At 36.7% G+C, this 23137-nt stretch overlaps 1 protein-coding gene across 4 annotated transcripts in view; it reads left to right on the forward strand.

Moving 5' to 3' along the window:
• The window catches only part of LOC135207288 (DNA topoisomerase 2-alpha-like), a 190279-nt gene that overhangs the window by 103365 nt on the left and 63777 nt on the right, over positions 1-23137 (forward strand). For all 4 annotated transcript variants that reach the window (XR_010312949.1, XM_064238969.1, XM_064238960.1 and 1 more), the window contains exons 15-19: positions 3204-3339; positions 5792-5944; positions 11825-11968; positions 15400-15627; positions 22920-23012. Coding sequence is in view for 3 of the 4 variants with exons in the window: in XM_064238969.1 (XP_064095039.1) it covers positions 3204-3339; positions 5792-5944; positions 11825-11968; positions 15400-15627; positions 22920-23012 (754 nt within the window). In the remaining variant the exon portion in view is untranslated. The remainder of the gene's footprint in view (positions 1-3203; positions 3340-5791; positions 5945-11824; positions 11969-15399; positions 15628-22919; positions 23013-23137) is intronic.

Genomic DNA, 23137 nt, shown 5'->3' on the forward strand with positions numbered 1-23137 from the left:
CTGTTCAGTGGTTCCAGATCCTTTGGCGTTAGCGGAGAATGCATTACAACATCCCTGGGACAACCTGGAGGTGTATGGCTTCCTTCTGTTTTGTTTAATCCGTCAGGTTCTGAACAGACTGAGGAGTTTGTAGGGTCTCAGGATGACTGTGGCATCCCCTCTGTGGCCTCAGGCGGAATGGTTTCCAGATCTGCCGTAGTCATCGTTGTAGGTTTCAAGGGAAATTACCCCTTGGTGGCATCTCTTCTGTCAGCCGCATATGGAAAGGTTCCACATTTGGAGGCTATCAAGTATCTCCTCCGAGAGAGAGGCTTTTCTCAGAGAACAGATGGGCATATGTCCAGCAGCCTCAGAAGGTGGTTTACCAAGGCTATGGGCGATCTACTGTGATTGGTGTCGTAAACAGGGTTTTTTTCCACTTGCAACCTGTATTCAGCGAATAGCAGACTTTTTAACCTTCCTCATACATGAGAAACATTTGTCCATTTCTGCCATTAGTGGCTACAGGGTGGCCCTGAGTTTGTGTTATGCCTTAGAGGTATCGACATCTCCTTACCCTGGGAACTTATCTTGCTAGTTCAGGGGTTTGAGCAGTCTAGTTCTAGGGAGCTCAAGCTGCTGACGTGGGATGTTTCCTTGGTCCTCAAGAGCTTCACCAAGGGTCCATATGAGCTCTTGTGTTGCTCATCTGACAGGAACTTGACTCTCAAGACAGCTTTCCTTCTGGCCTTGGCATCTTTGAAGAGGGTAGGAGACTCGACGGTCTGAGCTATGATGTGAAGCACACCAAGCGTTGGGGGTCGGTGTCCTTCGACTTTGTCCCAGAAATCATGGCCAAGACCCAAAATCCCTCTGTGCACGATGATAGGTTTACTTCATTTTCCATTCCAACACTGAATGACTTTATGGGTGGTGATGCTCAAGAGCTTTAGTTGTGTCCCGTCTAGCCCTGCGATGCTATCTTAAAGGGCACGTCACCTTAGACCAGGCTGCTACAGACTTTTTGGTAGCATAGGACGTACAAAGAAAGGTGTTGATTTTTTTTTTTTAACCATCAGACAGGCATACTTGACTTGATGATTCCGCCACCACGTCTGCGCAGGCTAGAGCGCATGACGTTAGGGGTATTGGTCTTCCTCTGGCTGTCAAAAAAAACTTGGCTGTACATAGAGTGCTGAGCGCTTGTTCTTTGTCACGCCAGTCCACGTTCACCTCTTTCTATCTGAAGGATGTTGCCCATGGGTCTACGAACACATTTTCCCTCGGTCCTGGTTGCTGCCCAACAGGTTGTGTAACTCATAGTTGCCCTTAACAGGGCACTTTTGTATCTTACCTAAGATGATTGTGTGGATGAGAGAATGAGTGAGTTGGCTGGTCTCTGTCTCTGTCTCTGTCTCTTGTACCTTTCCTTCTTCCTTCGTGTGGGTTAAGGAATAGATACAGGTGAGTAAGATAGTCATACTGATATTGTGGTCGCTTGGTATACAAATATCAAACCCTCTATTCAGTAGCACATGCTCCACTCCTTAGCAAGAAGGAGTTTGGACCAATGATAAACCCTGGTGTGTTGAGTGGTTAGATATCAATTTATTAGGCTTCTCATGGGCTTCAGTCCCTCTCCGGAAGTTATTTCTTCTGGAGCTGGACTGGTGGGTAGTCCCCCAGCCAGTTTAGGATGTCTTGTACCTCCCTCTAAGTATGAGTCTATCCTATTGTTAAGACTGAAGGTTTGTTCGCTTATGAACAAATGACTAATTTTCTAAGACAAATTGTATTTTTCATAGCTACAAACCAGAGGTCTTAACATTATACTGCCCACCTCTAGCCGCCCCTCTGTCTGCTAAGACATCCTGAGTTGGGAAAGACTTGACACGGTGGCGTAGGTGCGTGGTCCTTGACCATTCTTCACCCGACATACACACACATTGCCAGATCTCACAAGATTCGTTGCTTTCATCTGTGTTTTAACCGGATCCAGTTAGGTGCTAGAAATTATACTATTGTTAAGACCTCAGGTTCTTAGCTATGAAAAATGCAAATTGTCTTAAAAAATTTGTCATTATTTGTCAGTTTCAGACAGTTCTTTTACCTCCCAAAGCATTTTGCAGTCTGCTCGTTATTTAGTTCCCAGTCGTGCTTGACTTAAGAGCTTTGTAATTTACTAAAAGGCAATATTTTCTTGGTAGTATTTTATAATCAAACTAAAGGGATTTTGTGATATCGATAGTTCCCCAGTTATTCTTAATATCAGGATTCTTTCCAATTTTAAAGGAATACATTCATGGGGATCTACTTCCAATGGGTATTACTCCGCCGATAATGACATTACATTTATAAAGCGTAAAGAGGCTTTGAAAAGTGCCCCTGTTTTACAAGGATATTTTATGTTAGAAAAAAAAAATTATATAACATGTATTGAAAGATATTTTATAGTGATTTTATATACAGTATTCAGTAGACTGTATGATGGTTTGTTTACATCTGCTCACATCATTAGCTGGCAACGTAAATTAGGCAATTTATTTTTACATTTCTGATAACAGACATACCTAAGTTGGCTTATTTTTAATATTTTATTAATTTGCTATAGTAATTAGGCTAGATTTTCAATGTTTTATTAGCAAAAATATTTGTGCATACCCTTCATAGTACATGCTACGTACCTAGTCTAGCCTATTGCGCTCAGTCAACCATTGGTAACATTACGTGGCCACATTCGTCGTATGTAGGCCAGTTATTTTGATACAGTATATATTTAAAAATTAAAAACTTACATCTAATACGGTATGTTATTTAACACCGATCTTATTTAATTAATTTGTTTATTTATTAGTAATGTTTTGTATAAAAAGACAAGGTTAGAGTAATAACTGGTGGTCAAGAATGGATTAATCCATTTACAGTTATTTCTTATGGGAAATATTAATTTGGATTTCAACTAAATTGCATTTCATCACTACTGTACATTGTGTTGGGGGAGTTGCTGTGGTAGGAAATCAGCCATAGCTACAAAAGTGTGACAGGTTTTGGTTAAATACTGTACATTCCAGTTTATGAATGCAATATGCAACTTTGGAAAATTTTTGCATATTTTCCAGTTTTTTCCCAGTTGTTTTTTAAGCATTTACTCTCCATACTTGGCTTTTTGCACTCCTTGAGATAAGAAAATGTAAAAAATGTAACATGAAATTTTTTTTCTGCAGAGAATACAGAGAATATAACACGGATACCACTATAAGATTTACGGTGACAATGACTCCAGAGAAATATCAGAAGGCATTAGATGAAGGTATTCACAAAGTATTCAAACTTCAGGGCTCTCTTGGCACCACTTCAATGGTAAGTTTTGAGATGGCGATAACAAGTACTTTTTTAATTTATGTAATTTATGTTTGAATTGTTTAATATCAAAATAGATAAGGCAAAACATATTGAATCGCAGACAGCAGTATAAAATAATTAAGTTCAGAAAAGAAAAGAAGAGAAAATGAGTGAGAATAAAAATTTTTTTTATAAGTGAATTATTTTTTAAAGCAAAGAAATAAAAATAAGGCAATGACCTCTCAAGTTGGAGAACTGGGTGCACACAGTTAATCAACCATCTTAGTGCCTAATTTATAGGCAATGTACTGTACACTTGTATATGATAATCTGCTTATTGTTTATGTATTTCAAACCAATAAGTTATGGTTTTTTTTAATACGTATTTTTTATTTTTTTTATTATTATATACAATAATTTAAAGTTCGTGTCAGAAAAGGTGAAATTTCATCATTCTGTGCATGTCTATAAAACCTTAGTCCACACAATATGTGTTATATAAACTTGACTTATGTATTTCATCACCATGTCGAAGAAAGATCAAAGGTTTTTTGTTTATGTAAACTATATACAAAGACCAAGTTGTTTTGATAGAAAGCAATATGTTTACACAGCTTTTTTGTAAAGTTTGGGCAACATACATATAGTGCTATGTTCAAGATTTGGCTTCATACAGTTTGAACAAGTTTTGTAGGAAAAATGTTCGAAGTGCCATTTATCACTATTGGCAACTTTAGATCGCCATACAAGAGCCAGAGTGAGCTAGGAGAGATTCAGTCTTACTTGAGGTCCAAAGATGCGTTGTAAATATTTTACAGTGAATATACTCAGTTTCCTGATTATAGCTCTTCTCTGATTGATATTGTCTGAGCTGTAATTGTAATTTGACCTCCAAAATTATATATATTTTTACGTATATTGCGGCCTTGAGAGAGGCTAGATACGTAAACGGAAGTAATTTAGGGATTTCAAGAGGGAATTGCTTTAACTTACCGTAAGCTGAAAGTTATTATTAATTTCTTTAGAGGGAAGGTCGCCAGAAAACTCAGCTCGTTACTTAACAACTATTTATTTACAAAAAGGCCCGTGCTGGCCTGGAGAAAATGAATGCTATTGGCCCCCACGTTGGGGCTTAGAATCACTCACAAGTGGGTAGCTGGCTAAAGTGTGACTAATTCGAGCTGGTTTCATAAAACTTGGGTAATGCACACTTGCTGGCAGAGACGGCACGTGACTCATGGAATCTGGAAAAGAATCCCAGATTAAACAAGATAAAAGGAAAAATGACTTCTTGCTTTGATTAATTAATTCTCTAATACTGGGGAGAAGGAACTTTTAAGGTTCACTGAAGTATGCAATGACTCCATTGGTCTGGGACGATCACACAAGGGGAAGCATGCGGCCATGAGGCAGTGAGAGGGAACAAAGGGATGAATTCCTTTTGTTGCTGGAAATTGAATTGGGAGAATGAAGATCAAAATGATAATAGGTGATAAGGGACTGGCAATATGTTGTTTCACAAGACGTACCTGGATGTCGTGTTCAGTGGCTCTTTGTAGAAAAGCATGGCCCCCTTTGTCTGAGGCCTGGGTCATCGGCGCGCCACTCACACCCTGGGTAGGCCTAACAGGAAGGCAGGTAATTTGACCTCTGTCCGAGATCACGTCTCGCAGCCGACTGAGACAGAATTCAGTTGGGTTGCTTGGGGGTTGGAGGTCAGCTTAACCCCCACGATCAAGGCAAATCCTGGAAAACAAGCATACAGCCAGCAGAGGGGTCACAGGAAAGAGAGCTTAAGGTATAGGTCTAAGAAGTACCAATCTGCCTACACCCTTCCCTTTTGAGATACGTCTCTACAGCTGATAAAAGACACTTTTCCCCCAACTGGGGAACTTCCTATCTCTAGCTGGCGGGTTTTGGGTTTCCCGCGTTTCCTAAAAATCAGCTGATATTCTAAAGAAATGGCTGCCGTTTTCCAAATCAAATTAATTAATTAATTGCGGGGTAGACGAACGATCTATAAACGTCACAATATATAAACATGCAAAAAAGACTCATAACAGTAAAATTCAATATATCTCTCTCTCTCTCTCTCTCTCTCTCTCTCTCTCTCTCTCTCTCTCTTCTTTCTCTCTCTCTCTCTCTCTCTCTCTATCTCTCTCTCTCTCTCTCTCTCTCTCTCTCTCTCTCTCTCTCTCTCTCTCTCTCTCTCTCTCTCTTTTTCTTTCCATCAATGATTTTTTTTCTCCAATCCTTAAATTTGGTCTGGTCTTGGGTGTATGTATGCATTAACATATATTAGCCTAGATTGTGAGGGTTAACTTTTTAGTGATGGGAAGTTTGGCAAAATTTGCAAAGCCTCTGTCTTTTGCATGTTTCAAGTTTCTGTTTTGTGCTGTTATGTTGTGTCAGCTGAGAATTTATATGGTGAATATATTTCATATTTTAAATTTATTTTGTTTATGTGCAGGTTATGTTTGATCACAATGGTGTACTACGGAGATATGATACTGTTGAAGATATCATGAGAGAATTCTTTGAATTACGACTCAAGTTTTATCGTATGAGGAAGGCTTACCTTGTTGGAATGCTTGAGGCTGAGGCAAATAGGTTATCAAATCAGGTTAGTATCTTTTGAGGTATTCATTTATATATCAAATATGATGTTAGAATATGAGTAAGAATATTTTGGTAGGGATTTTTCAAGTACCTAAACATTTTATTTTTACATTTTACAAACTATTTGAATATTTCTGTAATTTTACATTTTGATTATGTCATTTCTGCAGGTGAGAAATAATATAAAAAGGAGAATAATTTATTTATACTTGAAGAAAATATACATGGTATGATTGTTATTTGATTTTTGTTCATATACGTAACAAACCTTCAGTCTTAACATGAGGATAAATCTTCTATTGCCAGCTGGAAAACCAGTAAACTTGATAAAAAAAACTGTGTATGCAATAAACCATTAGCATCTAATAAAAAATTATGTATGCAAGGAACTATTGGCATCTATGCTTGGTCATGAGCTGTGTTGAAACTTCCACAATGCCTTGTGACTGCTTTAATTACTTTCCTGCTGCCTTTAAGACAGGACACTTTTGCTCTCAGTCCTTTTAAAGCCGGTTTAGTTTGCCTGTTTTTTATTAATTTCTTTTTAAATGTGTGTGATTTCTCTAGAAATGTATGGGTATTGGGATATCATGTATCTTTTTACCTCCCCAAACAAAGCTTTCTTTGTTATCTCACAAGAGATAAAGGAAATGCCCAGGTGTTAGTGGGTTTCCTTGTTCAAGATTTTTAACATCAGTGTTTATGGATCCACACCCAAGTTGTAGTAGGTGCAGAGAAAATATATGTACAATTACTAATTCTTGTGGCAAAAATTCTATTGTGTTTTTTTTTTTGCCTGTATTAGATGCTTCCTATATCCCTTCAGGTTCATCCAATGATTTGTTTTTGGATGCATCAGGTGGGGTTTTGGGCAGTTTTGTACCCAATTATGCCTCTTCCTTCCCTGCAGGGAGGTGGGAAGCATCTCCATCTTTGTCTCATGTTTCAGCTGCCAGAGGGGATGTGGGTGGCATTTGGCCTATTAGGGGTACCAACCTTGGAGGGCTTGTTGTCTTACTACGTAGCATCTCACTTCCCTTCAGGGCATCCATCTGTGGGTGTCTCCTCTCCCCCTGGTCTACAGTTTATGGGAGCAAATACCACAACATCTATAACAGCACTTATGATTCCGACACCACAGTATTTTGGAGCTGGCTTTTTTGTTCTCACTGGGGTACCAATATCTGCACAGCGTTTTCCATCAAGTGGAAATCCATCTGGCGCAAAGACATCACAGCCTTTCTCTTCTGGTTCGGCGTCATTGCAAACTTTGATGATGTCAGTGAATGCTCCAGTCAAGGTTGGAGGATAAGAGACTTTGTGGCTGATCCTCGTGCCAAGAGGAGAAGATTAATTTCTTCATCTTCAAGCCAGGACTGTCACATCCCTGTTAATAAGAATGCGCAACAAGTAGTTAGTAGAGCCATAATGCAAAATGGTAGCCGTATTCTAGTGTGTCATCATGTCTGAAGAAATCGACAGATGGGTTGGAAGCTGCTGTGAGTATGGTTGTAAGCATACCGGGAAAGACATTTGGGGATTCTCCGAGTGTGTTCAGAGAATCTACAGTTGGAATTCATCAGTCTACAAAGACTAGTGAGTTGGTTCCAGTCTCTCCGGTAAGGCCTTTCAAGATGAGAAGAAAGGACAATAACGCTGCAATTAAAAGATCAAATAATACAGCGTTGGAAGATTCTCCAAATGAAAGGGTTCATTCTTCGAATAGACTGGGTAATAGTGAAGTTGTGGTTCGCCCCGGGCCTAAAGATCAAAAAGTCAAGATCCCCAACAGCTGTAGTTGGCGGCTGTGGAAACGTTATTGAGTGCACACTGCTTCAAGGGAGCTGTCATCCTGGAGGAATAGGCGGCTTTCTCGATCTAGATTTAGGAGCAATGAAATGGATGGAGTGACTATGAATCCCACAGACTTTTTCCTGTTGATAGAGTGAGATACCTTCCTTGGCGGCTGATCAGAATCTTTTGGCAGCAGAGGAAGTGGAAAATCATGAGTTTCTGGCTTATACATAGGTTCGAGTCCTTTACAATCACCTATCTAGAGTACTTTACTGGTAATGATGTGGAAGAGATGCTACTTTGTCCTGTTCGAATGCTACGACACTGTCTGAAGAGAACTCGCCATCTCAGGCCTGAGTGTCGACACCTCTACATAGGCACCAGGGTAACCAAGAAAGAAGTGTCCAAGAACACTATTTCTTTTTGGCTTCGTGAGGTGATCAGGAAACCGTACGACTCTGAAAGGAGTTTCGACATCAGTACCTTTCGTCCGAGAGCCCAGGAAGTTAGAGGTATTGTTCCTACTCTTGCGTTCCTCAAGAACTTGTCGGTTGCACAGGTGCCGAAGGCAGGGATGTGGTCCAACCAGACCACCTTTACTGCCTTCTCCCTTTGGGATATTCCCCACAGTTGTGTAGCTTACCCAGCACCTCTAACGGGACAAGGTTGCATCTCGTCCTTGTGGTAACCGTATGAGTGGAGAGCGAATGAGTGTGAGACTGACTTCTCTTCGTTTTTCCATCTTCTCTGTTCCTGCTGGCAGAGAGTATCATTTGTCACATGCTGGTGAGGACGATGACGCAGGTAAGCTATGCGACCGAGCTCCATTCTCTCCCTTTCATTAGGGATAGAAGCATGTATCCATCCCTTCCCTAACAAGGGGGGAAGTGGACAGCCGTAAAAGACAAACCCAGTGCTATATATTTGGCCTTTTACTTACGACCATAAGTTCTTATTTGCTAGTCATAAGAGGTTACGTATGCCTCCCTCTTATGAATTGGTCCAGAGGTTGTGGCGGGATCACAAGCTTAAAAAAAACAAGTGGCAAAACCCTCTCCACATTAAACTAATCACTCCAGCTGCCAAACCCACCCTCAGTCACACTTTCTTCTTGACACAACAAAATACATACATGCAGGACAACTGACCTACACCTATACAAAAACAAAATAACAAAACACATGCACTTACCAACTCCAGATATTCCAGGGCTCTCCTGTGCTTTCCACCAGTCGAGGTCACAAAATACCAACAACAACTACCAAGAACCACAACCCAATAACACAACAACCAAGGACCACAACAACACAACAACCATGGAACACAACCACAACTCAGCAACACAGCAACCAACCAAGTAACATAACCACAACCCAACAACACAACAACTAACCAAGGAACACAACCTCACATATAACAACAAAACACAACAACACAACAAAAGACCACTGCACAAACAACACCAAAAATCACAACAGCACAGGCACAACAACTAAGCAAAAACACTAACTTAACAACGCCAAATAACAACAAAACACATATCTCAGCTGAATATCACTGCCTTCTCCAAAATGTTCCAGCACTACTGCCTGTCACTAGCTCTCACCAAAGACTGACTAAAAACACAGAACTCTGATCTCTACCAGCAGACAACCCAGCCAGAACTCACCAACAGCCAATACAGTCATTAACCATCCAACCACCAATTTCTCTCTCTCTCTCTCTCTCTCTCTCTCTCTCTCTCTCTCTCTCTCTCTCTCTCTCTCTCTCTCTCTCTCTCTCTCAGACATTGTCAAATGGACCTCCATAACTCCTCCATAAGGTCTGCCCATTGGTCTTGCGGTAATCTCACTCTGATAATTTGGAGAGGCAAAGATCCCCCTTTCTCTTATGACCAGGGAGGGAACCTTGGTTGGGCCAACACTAGTCTGTTCACAAGACTCAGATTCCTCCCACCAATCTGAGTCTTCCTCATGTAAAGGACCGATGGTTTGTAAAATGTGTAGGAACAAATCACAGTTTTTGAAAGTAAATTGTATTTTTCCTAACTACAAACCTGAGGTCCTTTACATATATGCCAACCTCATGCCACCCCTCAATCTGTTCCTGGGCCTAAAGCAAAGTGGAATGTTTACATTCAGTCGTGCGGGACTTCCGACTATCCGACAAACAGTTACTGCCTAACTACCTTGTTATAGAATCTTAAACCGAGTTCCAGCTGGCGCTGGAAAAATACAATTTACTTAAAAAAATTGTGATATTAGTGATAATTTTAGATAAGGCCCAAAGAAAAATCCATGAATTAGTGTAAGTTCCCTTGCGGAAAAGTGAATGATGTGTTCTGTGTTCCACAAAATTCTGCAACAGTGAAGCACAAAGAAGTAGGTAGCACTAAATCAGTGGACTTGGGTTGATGGTACCTCTTATCCATCTCCCCTCCTAAATTGAAAAATGTTAACTTAAGTTGATGGGTATGATAAGAGTAATGTAATATTTTAATGCAAATCCATTGCTTAAAGAGGAACTTACGGTTAATACCCATTAAATTTTGTCAAATAGAAGTTTTAATAAGCTAAAAAATGGGCCATTGCTCAGATCTGTACATAATCCCATTGTTTTACAATTTAATTTCAAAGTAGCGCCGAGGTACTTCGATGGAGAGTGCCATTTCTCCTAGATTCGACCATGTTGCCATCTGGCGGGTTAGTACCGATAACGTGCCATGGTCGCCTCAATAACGAGAGCAGTGAAGCACGTGTATTGTAGAGTATTCGTCCTTGGCATTATCCTTGTGTTTTAGGTCAGTTGTCATTCAAATAGCGTCAATTATGCCAACTTGTATGGCGTTTGGGTGTGCCAAAACTTCTGGCAAGTGTCCAAAAGGCATAACATTCCACAGGATTCCGTCAAATAAAGAAAAATCAAATAGCTGGGAGATGGCTCTTCGAAGGGAGGATATCAACATAAAATTTTTCAACCTACGACGCAATCCATTGTCTGTTCGGACCATTTCTTGCCAACAGATTTAAAATATGACATTAGGAGCAGGGTATTAGGTATGGCTATGAAATTGATTTATATAATGTTTTTGGAACTTAATTTCCCTTTGAACAGACCATGGTACTGACAAAGATAGAGCAGCTATCTACTGCTATCTATACTGTGGTGCCTCCATGTGTATGATTTGAATTGAAATTTATTCTTGTCAATTGCCATGTGCGTGGTGTGATGGGGTGAATGGCAGTTTTCTAAGCGTGTGTGTCCATGAACTGATGAGTGCCTTCACTTAGTCCTTTTTAACTAGTTTAATTAATGATATTTTAGAATTTAGGGCTGTATATGCCTAACTAGGCATACTTCCTGCTACTTCTTTATTTACCATTTCAATCATATATTTTCAGCTGACAAATACAAACCAAAAAGGATATTATCTAAAAGATGCTGTTCTCTGAATAGTTCCGCCCGTCTGAGCTTAGCGCTACATGACGTCACGCATAACAGATGAGCCACAGAAAATGGCGGTGCCCATGGTGAATAGAAAATAGGTTGTAAAAAATAAGAAAATGCCTGTTTCAAAAAACTTTTCATCAGGGGTACTTAAATAGAATAATACTACATATGGAACAGCTAAAATGCAATAATAAGTTCCCCTTTAAATTTTTCTTTTCTTGCCCACCAGTTAAGACCTAATGGATCTAACTGTGGTAGTGCATTGCTCACCTTAGTATTGCATTTCTCTTCTGAATTTTGTCTCCGAACATTTTGACAAATTAACTAATTTTGTTTTATATTAAAAAATGTATGAATTTTATGTAAATGCCCATATTTTCATTGACAGACAAGGAGTATTGGCGTGAGATTCCTTTGGTAAAATTTTGATATTTAACATTTTCAGTTATAAGATTTTTACACAGGTTTAATTTATTAATATAAAACTTTTTAGTCATAAGAACAAACCATTCATATTGGCCACTCAGTCAAGTTTTTTCTTGTTTTGATTTTGTTCAAAATATTTTTTGACTGATGTTGTATATCCTTATAATTTTTCTTTGGTATTTCTTATTTTTATTTTTTTGTATGTTTATTTTAGGCCAGGTTTATTTTGGAGAAGTGTGATGGACGTTTGGTTGTAGAAAACAAGAAGAAAGCGAGCATGATTGAAGAACTACAACGGAAAGGTTATGACTCAGACCCTGTTAAAGCCTGGAAAAAGCAGCAAGAAACTACAGAAGAGGTGAGTAAGCAATGTTGATTCGTTCAAGGTATTAAATTACTTTAGAGGATCACCACTTGTGTTCCACACTGTAAATAACATAATAAGTTCTTCCGGTCATTTTTTGCTCCTATTATACTGCTTTCTGCACTATACTTTTCATGTGTTTCCTTTGGTATATACTGTCTGTGCATTTAAGAATGTGAGAGTGATCGCATTGAACTGGTGCTGCAACCTCCACACCTGGAGGTCACAATAGTAATGTAATTACTAGAGTATTGATATAAGGTAGTTTCTTTAAAAAATTACTTGTGTATCATCTTATCAGCCTTTTTACTCTAACATTTACTACAGAGTCCTATGAGACTACAACCCATATGCATCTGCCTACAACATGTAGGGCCTAACCTTACATACATACATCTGGCGCTACAAGCTTGCTTGCTTTTTGCCAACAGTGTGTGGAAAGCTTGGCACTGCTAATGTTAACAATAGTGTAGCAGTGTAACTAAAACTTTTAGATATACAATCTGTCCTAACAGATTACATCTGTTAAACTATATATGCTTGATAAAAGTATGATCACTATTTGTAATTTGTAACATCAACCAAATTTCTATTCTAACGTCAGTGATGTGTCTGAATTAATTAACTTTTTACATGACCCCCTACTTGTAGTATATTTTAATGCTCATAGTCCCCTTTGGGATACCAACCATTCTACTGACATATCAGGGGCCTAAATGAAAGCAATGTTCTAGCATACTTCTCTAATACTCAACTATTTCCTCAGTGGACATAGCTGAGGGATTAGAGTGGAATGTTCTGGATGACTTGTACACCAGTGACCATTTCCCCATTGTCCTAAATTATTTAACAATGCCATGATATTTTAAGATTCAGTATTCAAAACCCTGATTGGGATAATTATAATTTACATATTTGTAATATACTGTCATTTCCACATATTCAAGATCACAATACCACATGTGAATTTTTCATAAAATTCATAATAAATGCTGCTGACAAAAAGCATCCCTAAAACTAAGCCACACCCAAAGAAATCTGTTCCATGGTGGTCTCAACCTTAATGACCTTAAATAAGATCAAACAAATTTCAAGTTGCGGTCTTAGTGGACTTCAAACCTGCCTGAAATCCATCAGCTAGATGCCTTATGGTGTAAGTATGCCTAACTAGATAGTGACAGTCGGTATAGCAGGGAAAATTTTATTGTGGAGGAATTATTTGTCAAGCTTATCTTCGAATGCATCTGTGAAAGATATTTGGCAAAAGATAAGAAAAATTAATGGTAAATTAGTAATACCACCTAGAAGTGCATTACACCAAGATGGGAAAATGTATTGTGGCCCATATGAAATATCAAATGTAATTGGAAAACATTTTGAAAATATAAGTGCTTGCTCTAGTCTGGATGCACATTTTCAGGCCATAAGAAAACAGAAAGATGATGTCGTACTCAATTTTGCAATTTTGACAACTTGGAGTACAATTATAAATTTAATGTGGATGAACTATTCAATGCTCTCAACTTGTGTCATCCTTCAGCCTCAGGTCATGATAGGATGATACAAAAACTGGCCCCCATAGCCAAATCATATTTACTGAAATTTTATAACAGTATTTGGCTGAAGCATGTTTTTCCAGACAAGTGGAAATGTGCTTTTATTATTCCTATAAATAAACCAGAATCAATATCTCTTACAAGCTGTTTATGTAAAATTTTAGAAAAAAATGGTCAATCCATGACTAACGTATGACATCACCAAGGAATCTATTCTAACTGGCACAATCGAGTTCAAAAGCTAGTCGATAAACCCTCGATCCCCTAACCAATCAAGAGAACCATATCAGGAAGGACTTTGATCAGAAAAAGTTATAGTAGCTGTTCTTTATGATATAGAGAAAGCATGCAAAATTTCACTCAGTAGGGTTGCGATGTCACCTGTCAATTTTCATTAAAAACTTTCTTACAAATAGGACTTTCCAAACAAGTAGAAAATTTCTATTCAGAATACTTTGATTTAGAAGGAGGAATTCCTCAGTGCAGTATCCTAGCTAAAAGACCAAGAGATTAAACTCCACCTCTATAACACTGAAATTGAGTTCTGCGCAAATGTTAAATACTTAGGAAAAATGTTTGATCAACATTTAAACTGGAAAACAAACATCAAGAATATAAAAGCCCTTGCCCTATTAAAAAAAAAAACTATCCCACTCAATGTGGGGAGCAGGACATGACATCATGCTAATGTTATATAGGACATCAGTTTTATCTATGATAGATTGAAAATAAAATTAAACACACTTGATGCATTGCATCACAAAGGAATATGTTTGGGTACTTGTGTATTGCAATCATCTCCAATAAATTCCCTTTTAGCAGAGGCAGGCATTACTACCTTTGAGGCATTACTGCCATTTATTAACACTACATAGGGTTCCTTGCCTACAAGGAATATCATCTCCAGCTGCCTGCTTTCTGAATTGTAATCCTAGGATATAATTTCATGGTGCTGCCCACTTCCCAAAAAGAGCCAAATACCTAATGAACTTTCATAATATAACATTAATTTTCCCTCCAGCAACAGAATTCCCACCACCTTGAATTCTGAAACTAATTAGGAGGTGGTGGGATTATTGGATGGGAGATGGGTCCGCTTCCCTTACTTCCCAACTGTACAACTGGGACCAGGCTCGAATGACTTCTTTCACCATGTTTCACTCATTTGCTTCTAGTTACACTCACTTTGCCTGACTCACTTCTCTTTTGTTAAGGCTAAATACCTATTGAGTAACACTTGCTTTTAGCCACTTTTTAGCACTAAAGGTATCTCGTCCCCACAACATGAAACACACTGGCACCACTTTCAGCTTCTGCTCATCTTGGATTGTTTGTTTAAATGACCTCTTTATGAAAAGTTGTCTCTTTCCTCTTCTTACTCATTACGTTATCCTGATTCCATTCATATTTCTTATGGGGTCATATTTTGAATAAATCACATTTCAAGCAGCCTTCTGGAACGGATCAGGTTCAAAGTCTGAGGTACTAAGTAATCTGGAAACTTAACTAAAAATATCACATGTAAAGTAGGAATAGGATAAATTTTAATTTTTAACTAGAGATTCCAGCTTAGCCACAATGTTGATAGATTGTTTCCTTATGTTAGGATTTATTTTCTATGTATTTTAAGGAATTATTAGTTTTACTTTATATTGCCATAGTTGAGGCAGTTTTATTATCAGTTATATTCTGAAGAAAGATTGAATATGAATAATATAAATTTTTTGTTTTTAAAAATTTCATTGTTAACTGAAATTTTTAAATTTCTTTGGGGCATTAGTTTTTACAACAATTAATCTAATGAAAATTTGACATGATGTTTATAAAAATAAAGGCGATGTCTAATTGTAATTCTTACTATTTTATCAGGAGGAAGGTAGCTCTGACTCTGACACTGATGAATTTGGATCACAAGTGACAGTGTCGTCTGGTCCAGATTATGACTACTTGCTTGGCATGCCCATGTGGAATCTCACGAAAGAGAAGAAAGATGACATCTTGAAAAATAGAGATAAAAAAACTCAGGAACTCAATTGTTTGAAACTCAAATCTCCTGAAGATCTTTGGACTGCTGACTTGGATGAATTTTCTGCACAGGTAGGATTTTGGATTTTTTCCCCTTTTACACGCATCATGTTTATGGTAATTTTCAACCTGATAAATTCATGTGTTTGTTATAGCTTGCATGCCAAAGGTTCAGTTATTGCTCTATAAGCATTATACATCTTATAATTCATTATTGTTGTGGCTTTCATCCATAAGCAGATTGATTGAAAATGAGTTATGATGGTTGTATTCTGTGAAGAGTAACCTTTGTAATTGATTTCTTATTGTGATGATGCTTCCAATAAGAGTGTTTGATTTTATCTATTCCAGCATTTTATTCAATTTTTTTATTGTGGTATTTGCAACAGTGGGTATAATTTTACTGTACTGTACGTATTTACACATAGTACTGGAATTTCTAAGATATTCAGTTTGTAATTATTTGCAAGAATAGTCAAGGTAGTAGACATGCTAAAAATTTTAGCTGAAAATATAACAGCTTGAATATGGTTTAATTATAAATTTGAAGGATTAAGGGGTGCGCTGACTGCCGAATTTCAAGGAATTATAAAATAATTATCAACCCCTAACCTAAACTTTACTGAGAAGCTTAACAAAATGAAAACTGCATTTGCTACCAAACCGATTTTCTCAGTTGTGAAATTATCAAATAGAAAGTAATTATCTCTTACTGTATGTGGATAAAATAATCATTCCTCTTCACATATGAACTTGTTACTGAAGTATCTCCAGAGAAAACAGATGGGAGAAGAGAAGTGCAGAAAACAAAATTGCAAATGGTTTTATAATTGCATAGAAGATTCTTTTTTTATATTTTCACGCTTGTGTGTGTAAAGAAAAAGAAAAAAAGAAAAGAACATGGGTTCTTGGTTACACCTTTTTTTACTTACCATTGTAATAAACAACAGCATCAGACCCTACAATATATTCCATGATTACTGCCCAGAAGCACAGCGAAATGACATATCCTAACTGTCCTTCCAAGAGTTGGCATACTTGATACCACGAGTGAGTGTTGCCGTGTAACACTTTTACATCTATTTCAGAAATTACACTTTTTTTCAAATTACAGGGGTCCCCCCGTATTCGCGGGGGATGCGTACCAGACCCCCCTGTGAATAGTTAGAATCCGCAAATGTTTGGAACCCCCCTCTAAAAATGCTCATAAACTCCTATCCTGAACATGCAAACACCAAAGTATCCCCAAAAAGACCATCCTTCATCAAATATACATAAAATATCCTATTATGGTTCATATTAATCTTTGAAATATTATTAATACTGTTTTAAAGTAAATCTTACATTTTATGGTTATACATAAATACATACTATGTACGTACTGTATGACTTAGTTATGTATGTGAAAATAATTCAGTCCTCCCATAAGTATTCAGTCATGCATGTTTTCTTTCATACTGTTACTATTTGAGACATTCATTTTCTTTTTACAAAGGAAGCAATTGTATGTGAAATCACAAATACCAAATGTCTACTTAAAGTATTATCCTACATCAAATATACCATTGAATTGGTATTATTAATATCATTTTAAAGTCATCTTAATCATTTTACCATTAGAAATATATAAACAGCCAATAGCAGAGAGAGAGAGAGAGAATAACTCCTTACTGTTTCAATAGATTGAAATGAATGTCTGAAGGCAACTTTTTTCCCCTCCCTTAAATACATATATTTCTCCAGAGAAGAGAGAAAGAGAGGACTGTGCAATTATGTTTGTCTGTCTATCAATTCTTTTGCTGAGAGCGAGAGAGATAAAAGGAAGAAATAGAAACACCAAATGTATGACAAGTATCTTGTGGAGAGAGAGAGAGAGAGAGAGTTGTCCTTACAGTAATTAAGAGAGAGAAATGGAATGATTATTGTATTTAAAATACTAAGATATGAATTTTGTACTTACAGTTATATTAATGAGAAACTTATTACATACATGTCCATGAAAATGATCTCATCTCAGTAAGAGAGAGAGAGAGAGATTACATAAAACCATTAAATTCGTTGACCATTTTATGGCATTGTTACTCTCCCAGCTCCGAGCGTCACTGGAGTTATGAGGTAGGGAAATTGATACAGAAAAAGACGAAGGGAAGAATTTTCATTTGAAATTAGTTATCGTATTATTACTACTTCTATTATTATTATTATTATTATTTGAAAATAAAATAAACACGTGCATTTACCATAAAAATTCTCTCATCTCAGTAAGAAAGAGGAGTTATCCTTACAAGTGAAATGGAAAGGTAATTTTCATATCTTTAAAATACTACCATTATGAATTTTGTAATTACAGTTTTATTATTATTATTATTATTAAATAACTGAAATTATCAATAAACATTTTACATACTAGTACCATAAAAATTCTTTCATCTCGGTAAAAGAGAGAGAGAGAGAGTGAGTGTTTATCTCTCTCTTCTCTCAAAAAATACTTATAACACTTCCAGCGAAAGAGAGGGAGGGAGTTACCACTATGACATTATTATTTTGTGTGGCGAGAGAGAGAGAGAGAGAGAGAGAGAGAGAGAGAGAGAGAGAGAGAGTGTTAGCCTTAACTAGAAGTGACATGGATAGATTAGTATTGTATTTCTTTAAAATACAATCACATAATATGAATTTTGTAATTACAGTTATTATTATTATTATTATTGTTATTATTTGAAAGTATTAAAAACATATAGTACAAGTACCATAAAAAAAAATCTCGAGTCTCAGTAAAAGAGAGAGAGGAGAGAGAGAGAGAGAGACGAGAGAGGAGAGGAGAGAGAGAGAGAGAGAGAGAGAGACGAGAGGAGAGAGAAGAGGAGATAGAGAGAGAGAGAGAGAGGGGGGGGGGGAATTTCATGAGCACTTGATGGCAACGCACAACAGCTCCTTCCCCCTCCTGTCACTTAACTTGATACGTATGACAGTTTTAGTACCTGGAGTTAGAGAAAGAATACTGGGACTTCATTCATTCTTCCATAATTTTTTAAATTTATAAGCTAAAATCTTACTAATTCACTATGGTATTTTCTTTAATGAATTGATATTATTGCTGTATAAATTAATATTAATATTTGAAAATAGTAAATCATTTATTTATCATACCAAAAAACATACATCTATGTAGTAGAGAGAGAGAGAATTATTATTTTTATTATGTGATATCATTTAAACTTATTAAACTCACTAATACAGTATTAATCAAAATTAATGTTTGACAATTAGTAAATCATTTTTGTATCATAAAAATGTATTTAGTCATGAAAATAAACATCAAAATACACTAATTAGTGATTATTTTCGTTGGAAAATTCTGCGAATGGGCGAGTCCGTCCGCTATTAATTTCTAGATAGGTTCCGAAGAAAAATCCGCGAATGTGTGAGTCTGCGAATCCGGAGAACGCGAATACGGGGGGACCACTGTACTAGTTTTTATTATCTATAATATATGTGTGTGTGCATGTATTTTACATATACACAGTATATCCAAATTCTGAGTCTAGCTAGCCTGGAATAATATTCATTTTGCTTCATCATATGCTTGGCAGTGCATACCACCTTCCCGAGAACATCCAGTACTGTTAGTTTTGCTCCAAACCCTTCAAACTAAATCAGAGAGGTCTAGAGGTGAAAAGAGGAAGGTTGGGAATTTTGGTAGTATGTACGTGTATATACCACCTTCCATGTACCCAGTACCATGCAAAAGTCTTGAATGGTGGTCGTCTGTGTACCCCCAAACAAACTTGGGAAAGAAGGGGTAAGGGTTAAGAGCTAGGCTAAAAATATGCTGCACCCCAGACTGGGCAACCTTTGAGGTTGGCCAGTTTGAAAAAGCACATCAATAGCAAGATGAAGATATTCAAATGCACTTGTTGTACAAAAGAAAAATTGTAAAAGATTCTCCCTACCTTCCACGAGAAGTTGAAAATGACTATTTTTAGTCCCTTGACGGGTCTCTTTTACAAGTCATAAATTTAACATTATACATATTTTTTCTAATAGTTTATTTTATTTTATAAAATTATAATTACTGTAGCTCACACTATCATAAAAGTTAAGAACTAAACTCAGTAACACATTATGAGTAATTTGGGGTAAAATATTTCTGTTAATACTGAGATTAAAAATGCAGTAACTTTTTTGGATTATACACATTTTTTCAATATTTTTTTGCACTTTTCTTTGCAAAATTACAATTATAACTGACATACTATCATAAACGATAGGAACTAAAACCAACGCCAACCCCTGGGTATATTTATCAGCAAATATATAAAAAGATGTCATGAGAGAGAGAGAGAGAGAGACTGACAGACACTACATACCTCTTGAAATCATGTTCACAACTGACTCATGAGATGCCTAGAATTGGCAGGCTAAGCCAGTCTAAAAGTTGCTATAAGTAATTTATGGGGTATTGAATTAATGGAACGTTTTTCGTGTCCGATTTCTCCAAAATTATGGTGGATAATATTGATACTCACCAGGAGGTAATCCATTTACCACTCAAAACCTGTTATTGTTACTCATATGAGGGTATCCCTCCATTAAGGTTTAACAGTTATTGACTGTTTTATGTCTAAATAAACATATCCTGCAGCAATAATGCTAAAAAAAAAAAAAAAAAAAAAAAAAAAAAAAACAAAAAAAAAAAAAAAAAAAAAAAAATTTAGATTAGTTTATTGACCATTTTTAACTTCCCTCGTATTACACAACCAAAAATTGTGAGAGAGACTTGTAAAGAATTGCTCAATGAATAATTTAGGACAGTATCAGGTAATTTATTCACTGTTTGGACTGTTTTACGAGCAAAACATATCTAGAAACATTACTGCAACAGAAGACTGTTTAGATTGTTCATGGAAGATTTTGTTCTTTGCTTGTATGGCACAGTGAACGACAGATTGAAAAAGCGTAAAAGAATTATGAATGCCACTAGATTGGATCAAGCTATACACCAATTTGGACTGTTTTTCATAATTTTGGACGGTTTTACATGCAAATAACATCTTGAACCGGTTAAATTGGTTCATGGACAACATTGTTCATCATTTTTACAGCTCTGAAGGACAAATAAAAAATAAAAAATTTAAAAATGAATTTGGAAAAACTTTTTCAAAAATAATTGTTATCCAATAAAGATATCCCACTCTCACCAGTGGTAGCATCATAGAGAAAACTACTTATAATGATATAGGGAAAGCTTATAATGATATAGGATAACTTTTCCTCCCAATTCCTTCAAAATGATGACACAATATTGATGCTCATATGAGTGGTTCTATTTATTTGAGGGGATCCGTCCAATTAGGGTTGATATTAAGTTTAATATGATTAAATAATAATTTTCTCTCTCTCTCTCTCTCTCTCTCTCTCTCTCTCTCTCTCTCTCTCTCTCTCTCTCTCTCTCTCTCTCTCTCTCTCTCTCTCTGAGATGAGATGAGATGAGATAAGTTTTATTGCATACATATATTTATTTACCTAATATTAAGTAGCACTTATTTTCAGATGTTAAGATTAGATAATAATAATTGATAAAGATAATACACTTAGTTACAATATTTATGTATTTTTATAGCGTGTTATTTAAAAAGATTTAAACAAACAAAAATCATGCCCAAATCTCTTGAAAGCTGTGAAGTGAGGGGGATGGGAGACCTATCAAATAAGTCACATTACTCTGTTTTCTGATTACAAGAGTAGATGTTGCCACTCCCTGATCAGATTCTCTCTCTCCTCTCTCTCTCTCTCTCTCTCTCTCTCTCTCTCTCTCGTCTCTCTCTCTCCCTCCCCCTCTCTCTCGTCTCTCTCTCTCTCCTCTCCTTCTCTCCTCTCCCTCCTCTCTCTCTCTCTCTGGAAAGATACGTACTGCTAATTTTAGTCTTTTTAACCAATTGGTATTAACACATGCACAGTTTTGTGTATGAGTGTGTTCATAGTGTTTTAAAAATGTGTAGTAAAGGTAATACATCTGTGGAAGACAAAAAACAAACTATTTTTGTTATTGTTAGGTGCTACTAAAGATTAAAGATAATAGAATAACATTCCTGAATAACATTCCTGAGAGGTTAAAGAGATATTTCTCTCTCTCTCTCTCTCTCTCTCTCTCTCTCTCTCTCTCTCTCTCTCTCTCTCTCAAGGCTGGTTGAATATGTAGCAACTGTTATTGCAGGAAGGGTTAGAAGTATGCATGTATATAATTTTAAGGGTACTAATGTCTAAGATGACTGAAATTTTATTAATAATTTCAAAGATTAATATAGTAATAGGATAATAATTTAAGGTAGATTTGATATAGGCTGATACTTTAAGTATACATTTGCTATTTGAACTTTCAAGATAGGCAGTTATTATCACTTAGAGGTGGATTTTAACTATTGGTGGGGGGGTCTGGTCCCTATCCCCTGCAAATACCTCAGGTCTACTGTAATTCTTTTATTTTGCTCTTTTCTCAAAACTGACTTTAAAAAATAAAGGCTTCAATTTCCAAGATGACTGAACCAAATTCAGTGAAACTTGTGCAGTTTGTAGTATAACTTCAGTGGTCCCCCCGTATTCGCGGGGGATGTGTACCAGAATACACACACACACACACACCAGGGTGAATAGTTAGAACCCGCTAATAGTTGGAACCCCTAAAAAAAATTTTATACTTGTTTTTTTTTTTTTAATAGTTTTATCACAAAAAGTGCATTTTATATAAAATTTATCTGGAAAAAAACCCTTGGAATTTGTGGATATTTCTCATTGAAAAATACTGCAAATATGCAAATTTTCCATGAATAATGCGAGGAAACGTTCTTGAGAGAAATCCGCCAATGTGTGAGTCCGCGAATCCGGAGAACGCGAATACATGGGGTCCACTGTATATCTATAATTACAAGCGTGGGAAATGATTTTAGAGAGCAACTTTTTTTTGACATATTTTCAAAAAGGTTCAAGATGTTTTTTCAGCTGCAAAATTTCTGAACTTGTAGGTCAAATATCTTTTTTTCCCGACCTGTATTTTTTAGTATTAGTTGTATAATAAGTGGTAACAGTTTTAAGTGACTGCAGTCAGAAGGTAGAATGAAGCATTTACTTTATAATGGGGCCTTATAGGGTTGGCACCCCTTAAAAAGGGTAAGCTGTTGTGAAGCAAAATTGGGTATGGAGCTGTACCATTAGATTATCATTTTTTAGTAATTTTAGTTTTGTCATTATCTTTGATATTTGTGTGATTACTTGGCATTTTGCATTTGTTAAAATAGTTGTGAAATAAGCTATTCTGAAAATAACTTTTACTGTGTGGTTTATGTGACTTATTCTTTTTAACATGACAGCTTGATGCAGTTGAGGAACAAGAACGTCTGGAGGAACAGCAGTCGGCGGGTGGAAAGGTGGCTTCTGGCAAAGGCAAAGGGTCTAAGAAGACGGTAAATACAGAACTTTTAAAGTTTACTTTGGGTGTTCTCATTGTTCTATGGTCTCCAAATAAACTAGAATTCTAGACTAGGACTGTAGCATGTATGGCAGGGTGGTGGAATTTTAAGGGACTTCA

This window comes from Macrobrachium nipponense, chromosome 11, assembly GCF_015104395.2.
Source record: "Macrobrachium nipponense isolate FS-2020 chromosome 11, ASM1510439v2, whole genome shotgun sequence".
NCBI classification, from domain to species: domain Eukaryota; kingdom Metazoa; phylum Arthropoda; class Malacostraca; order Decapoda; family Palaemonidae; genus Macrobrachium; species Macrobrachium nipponense.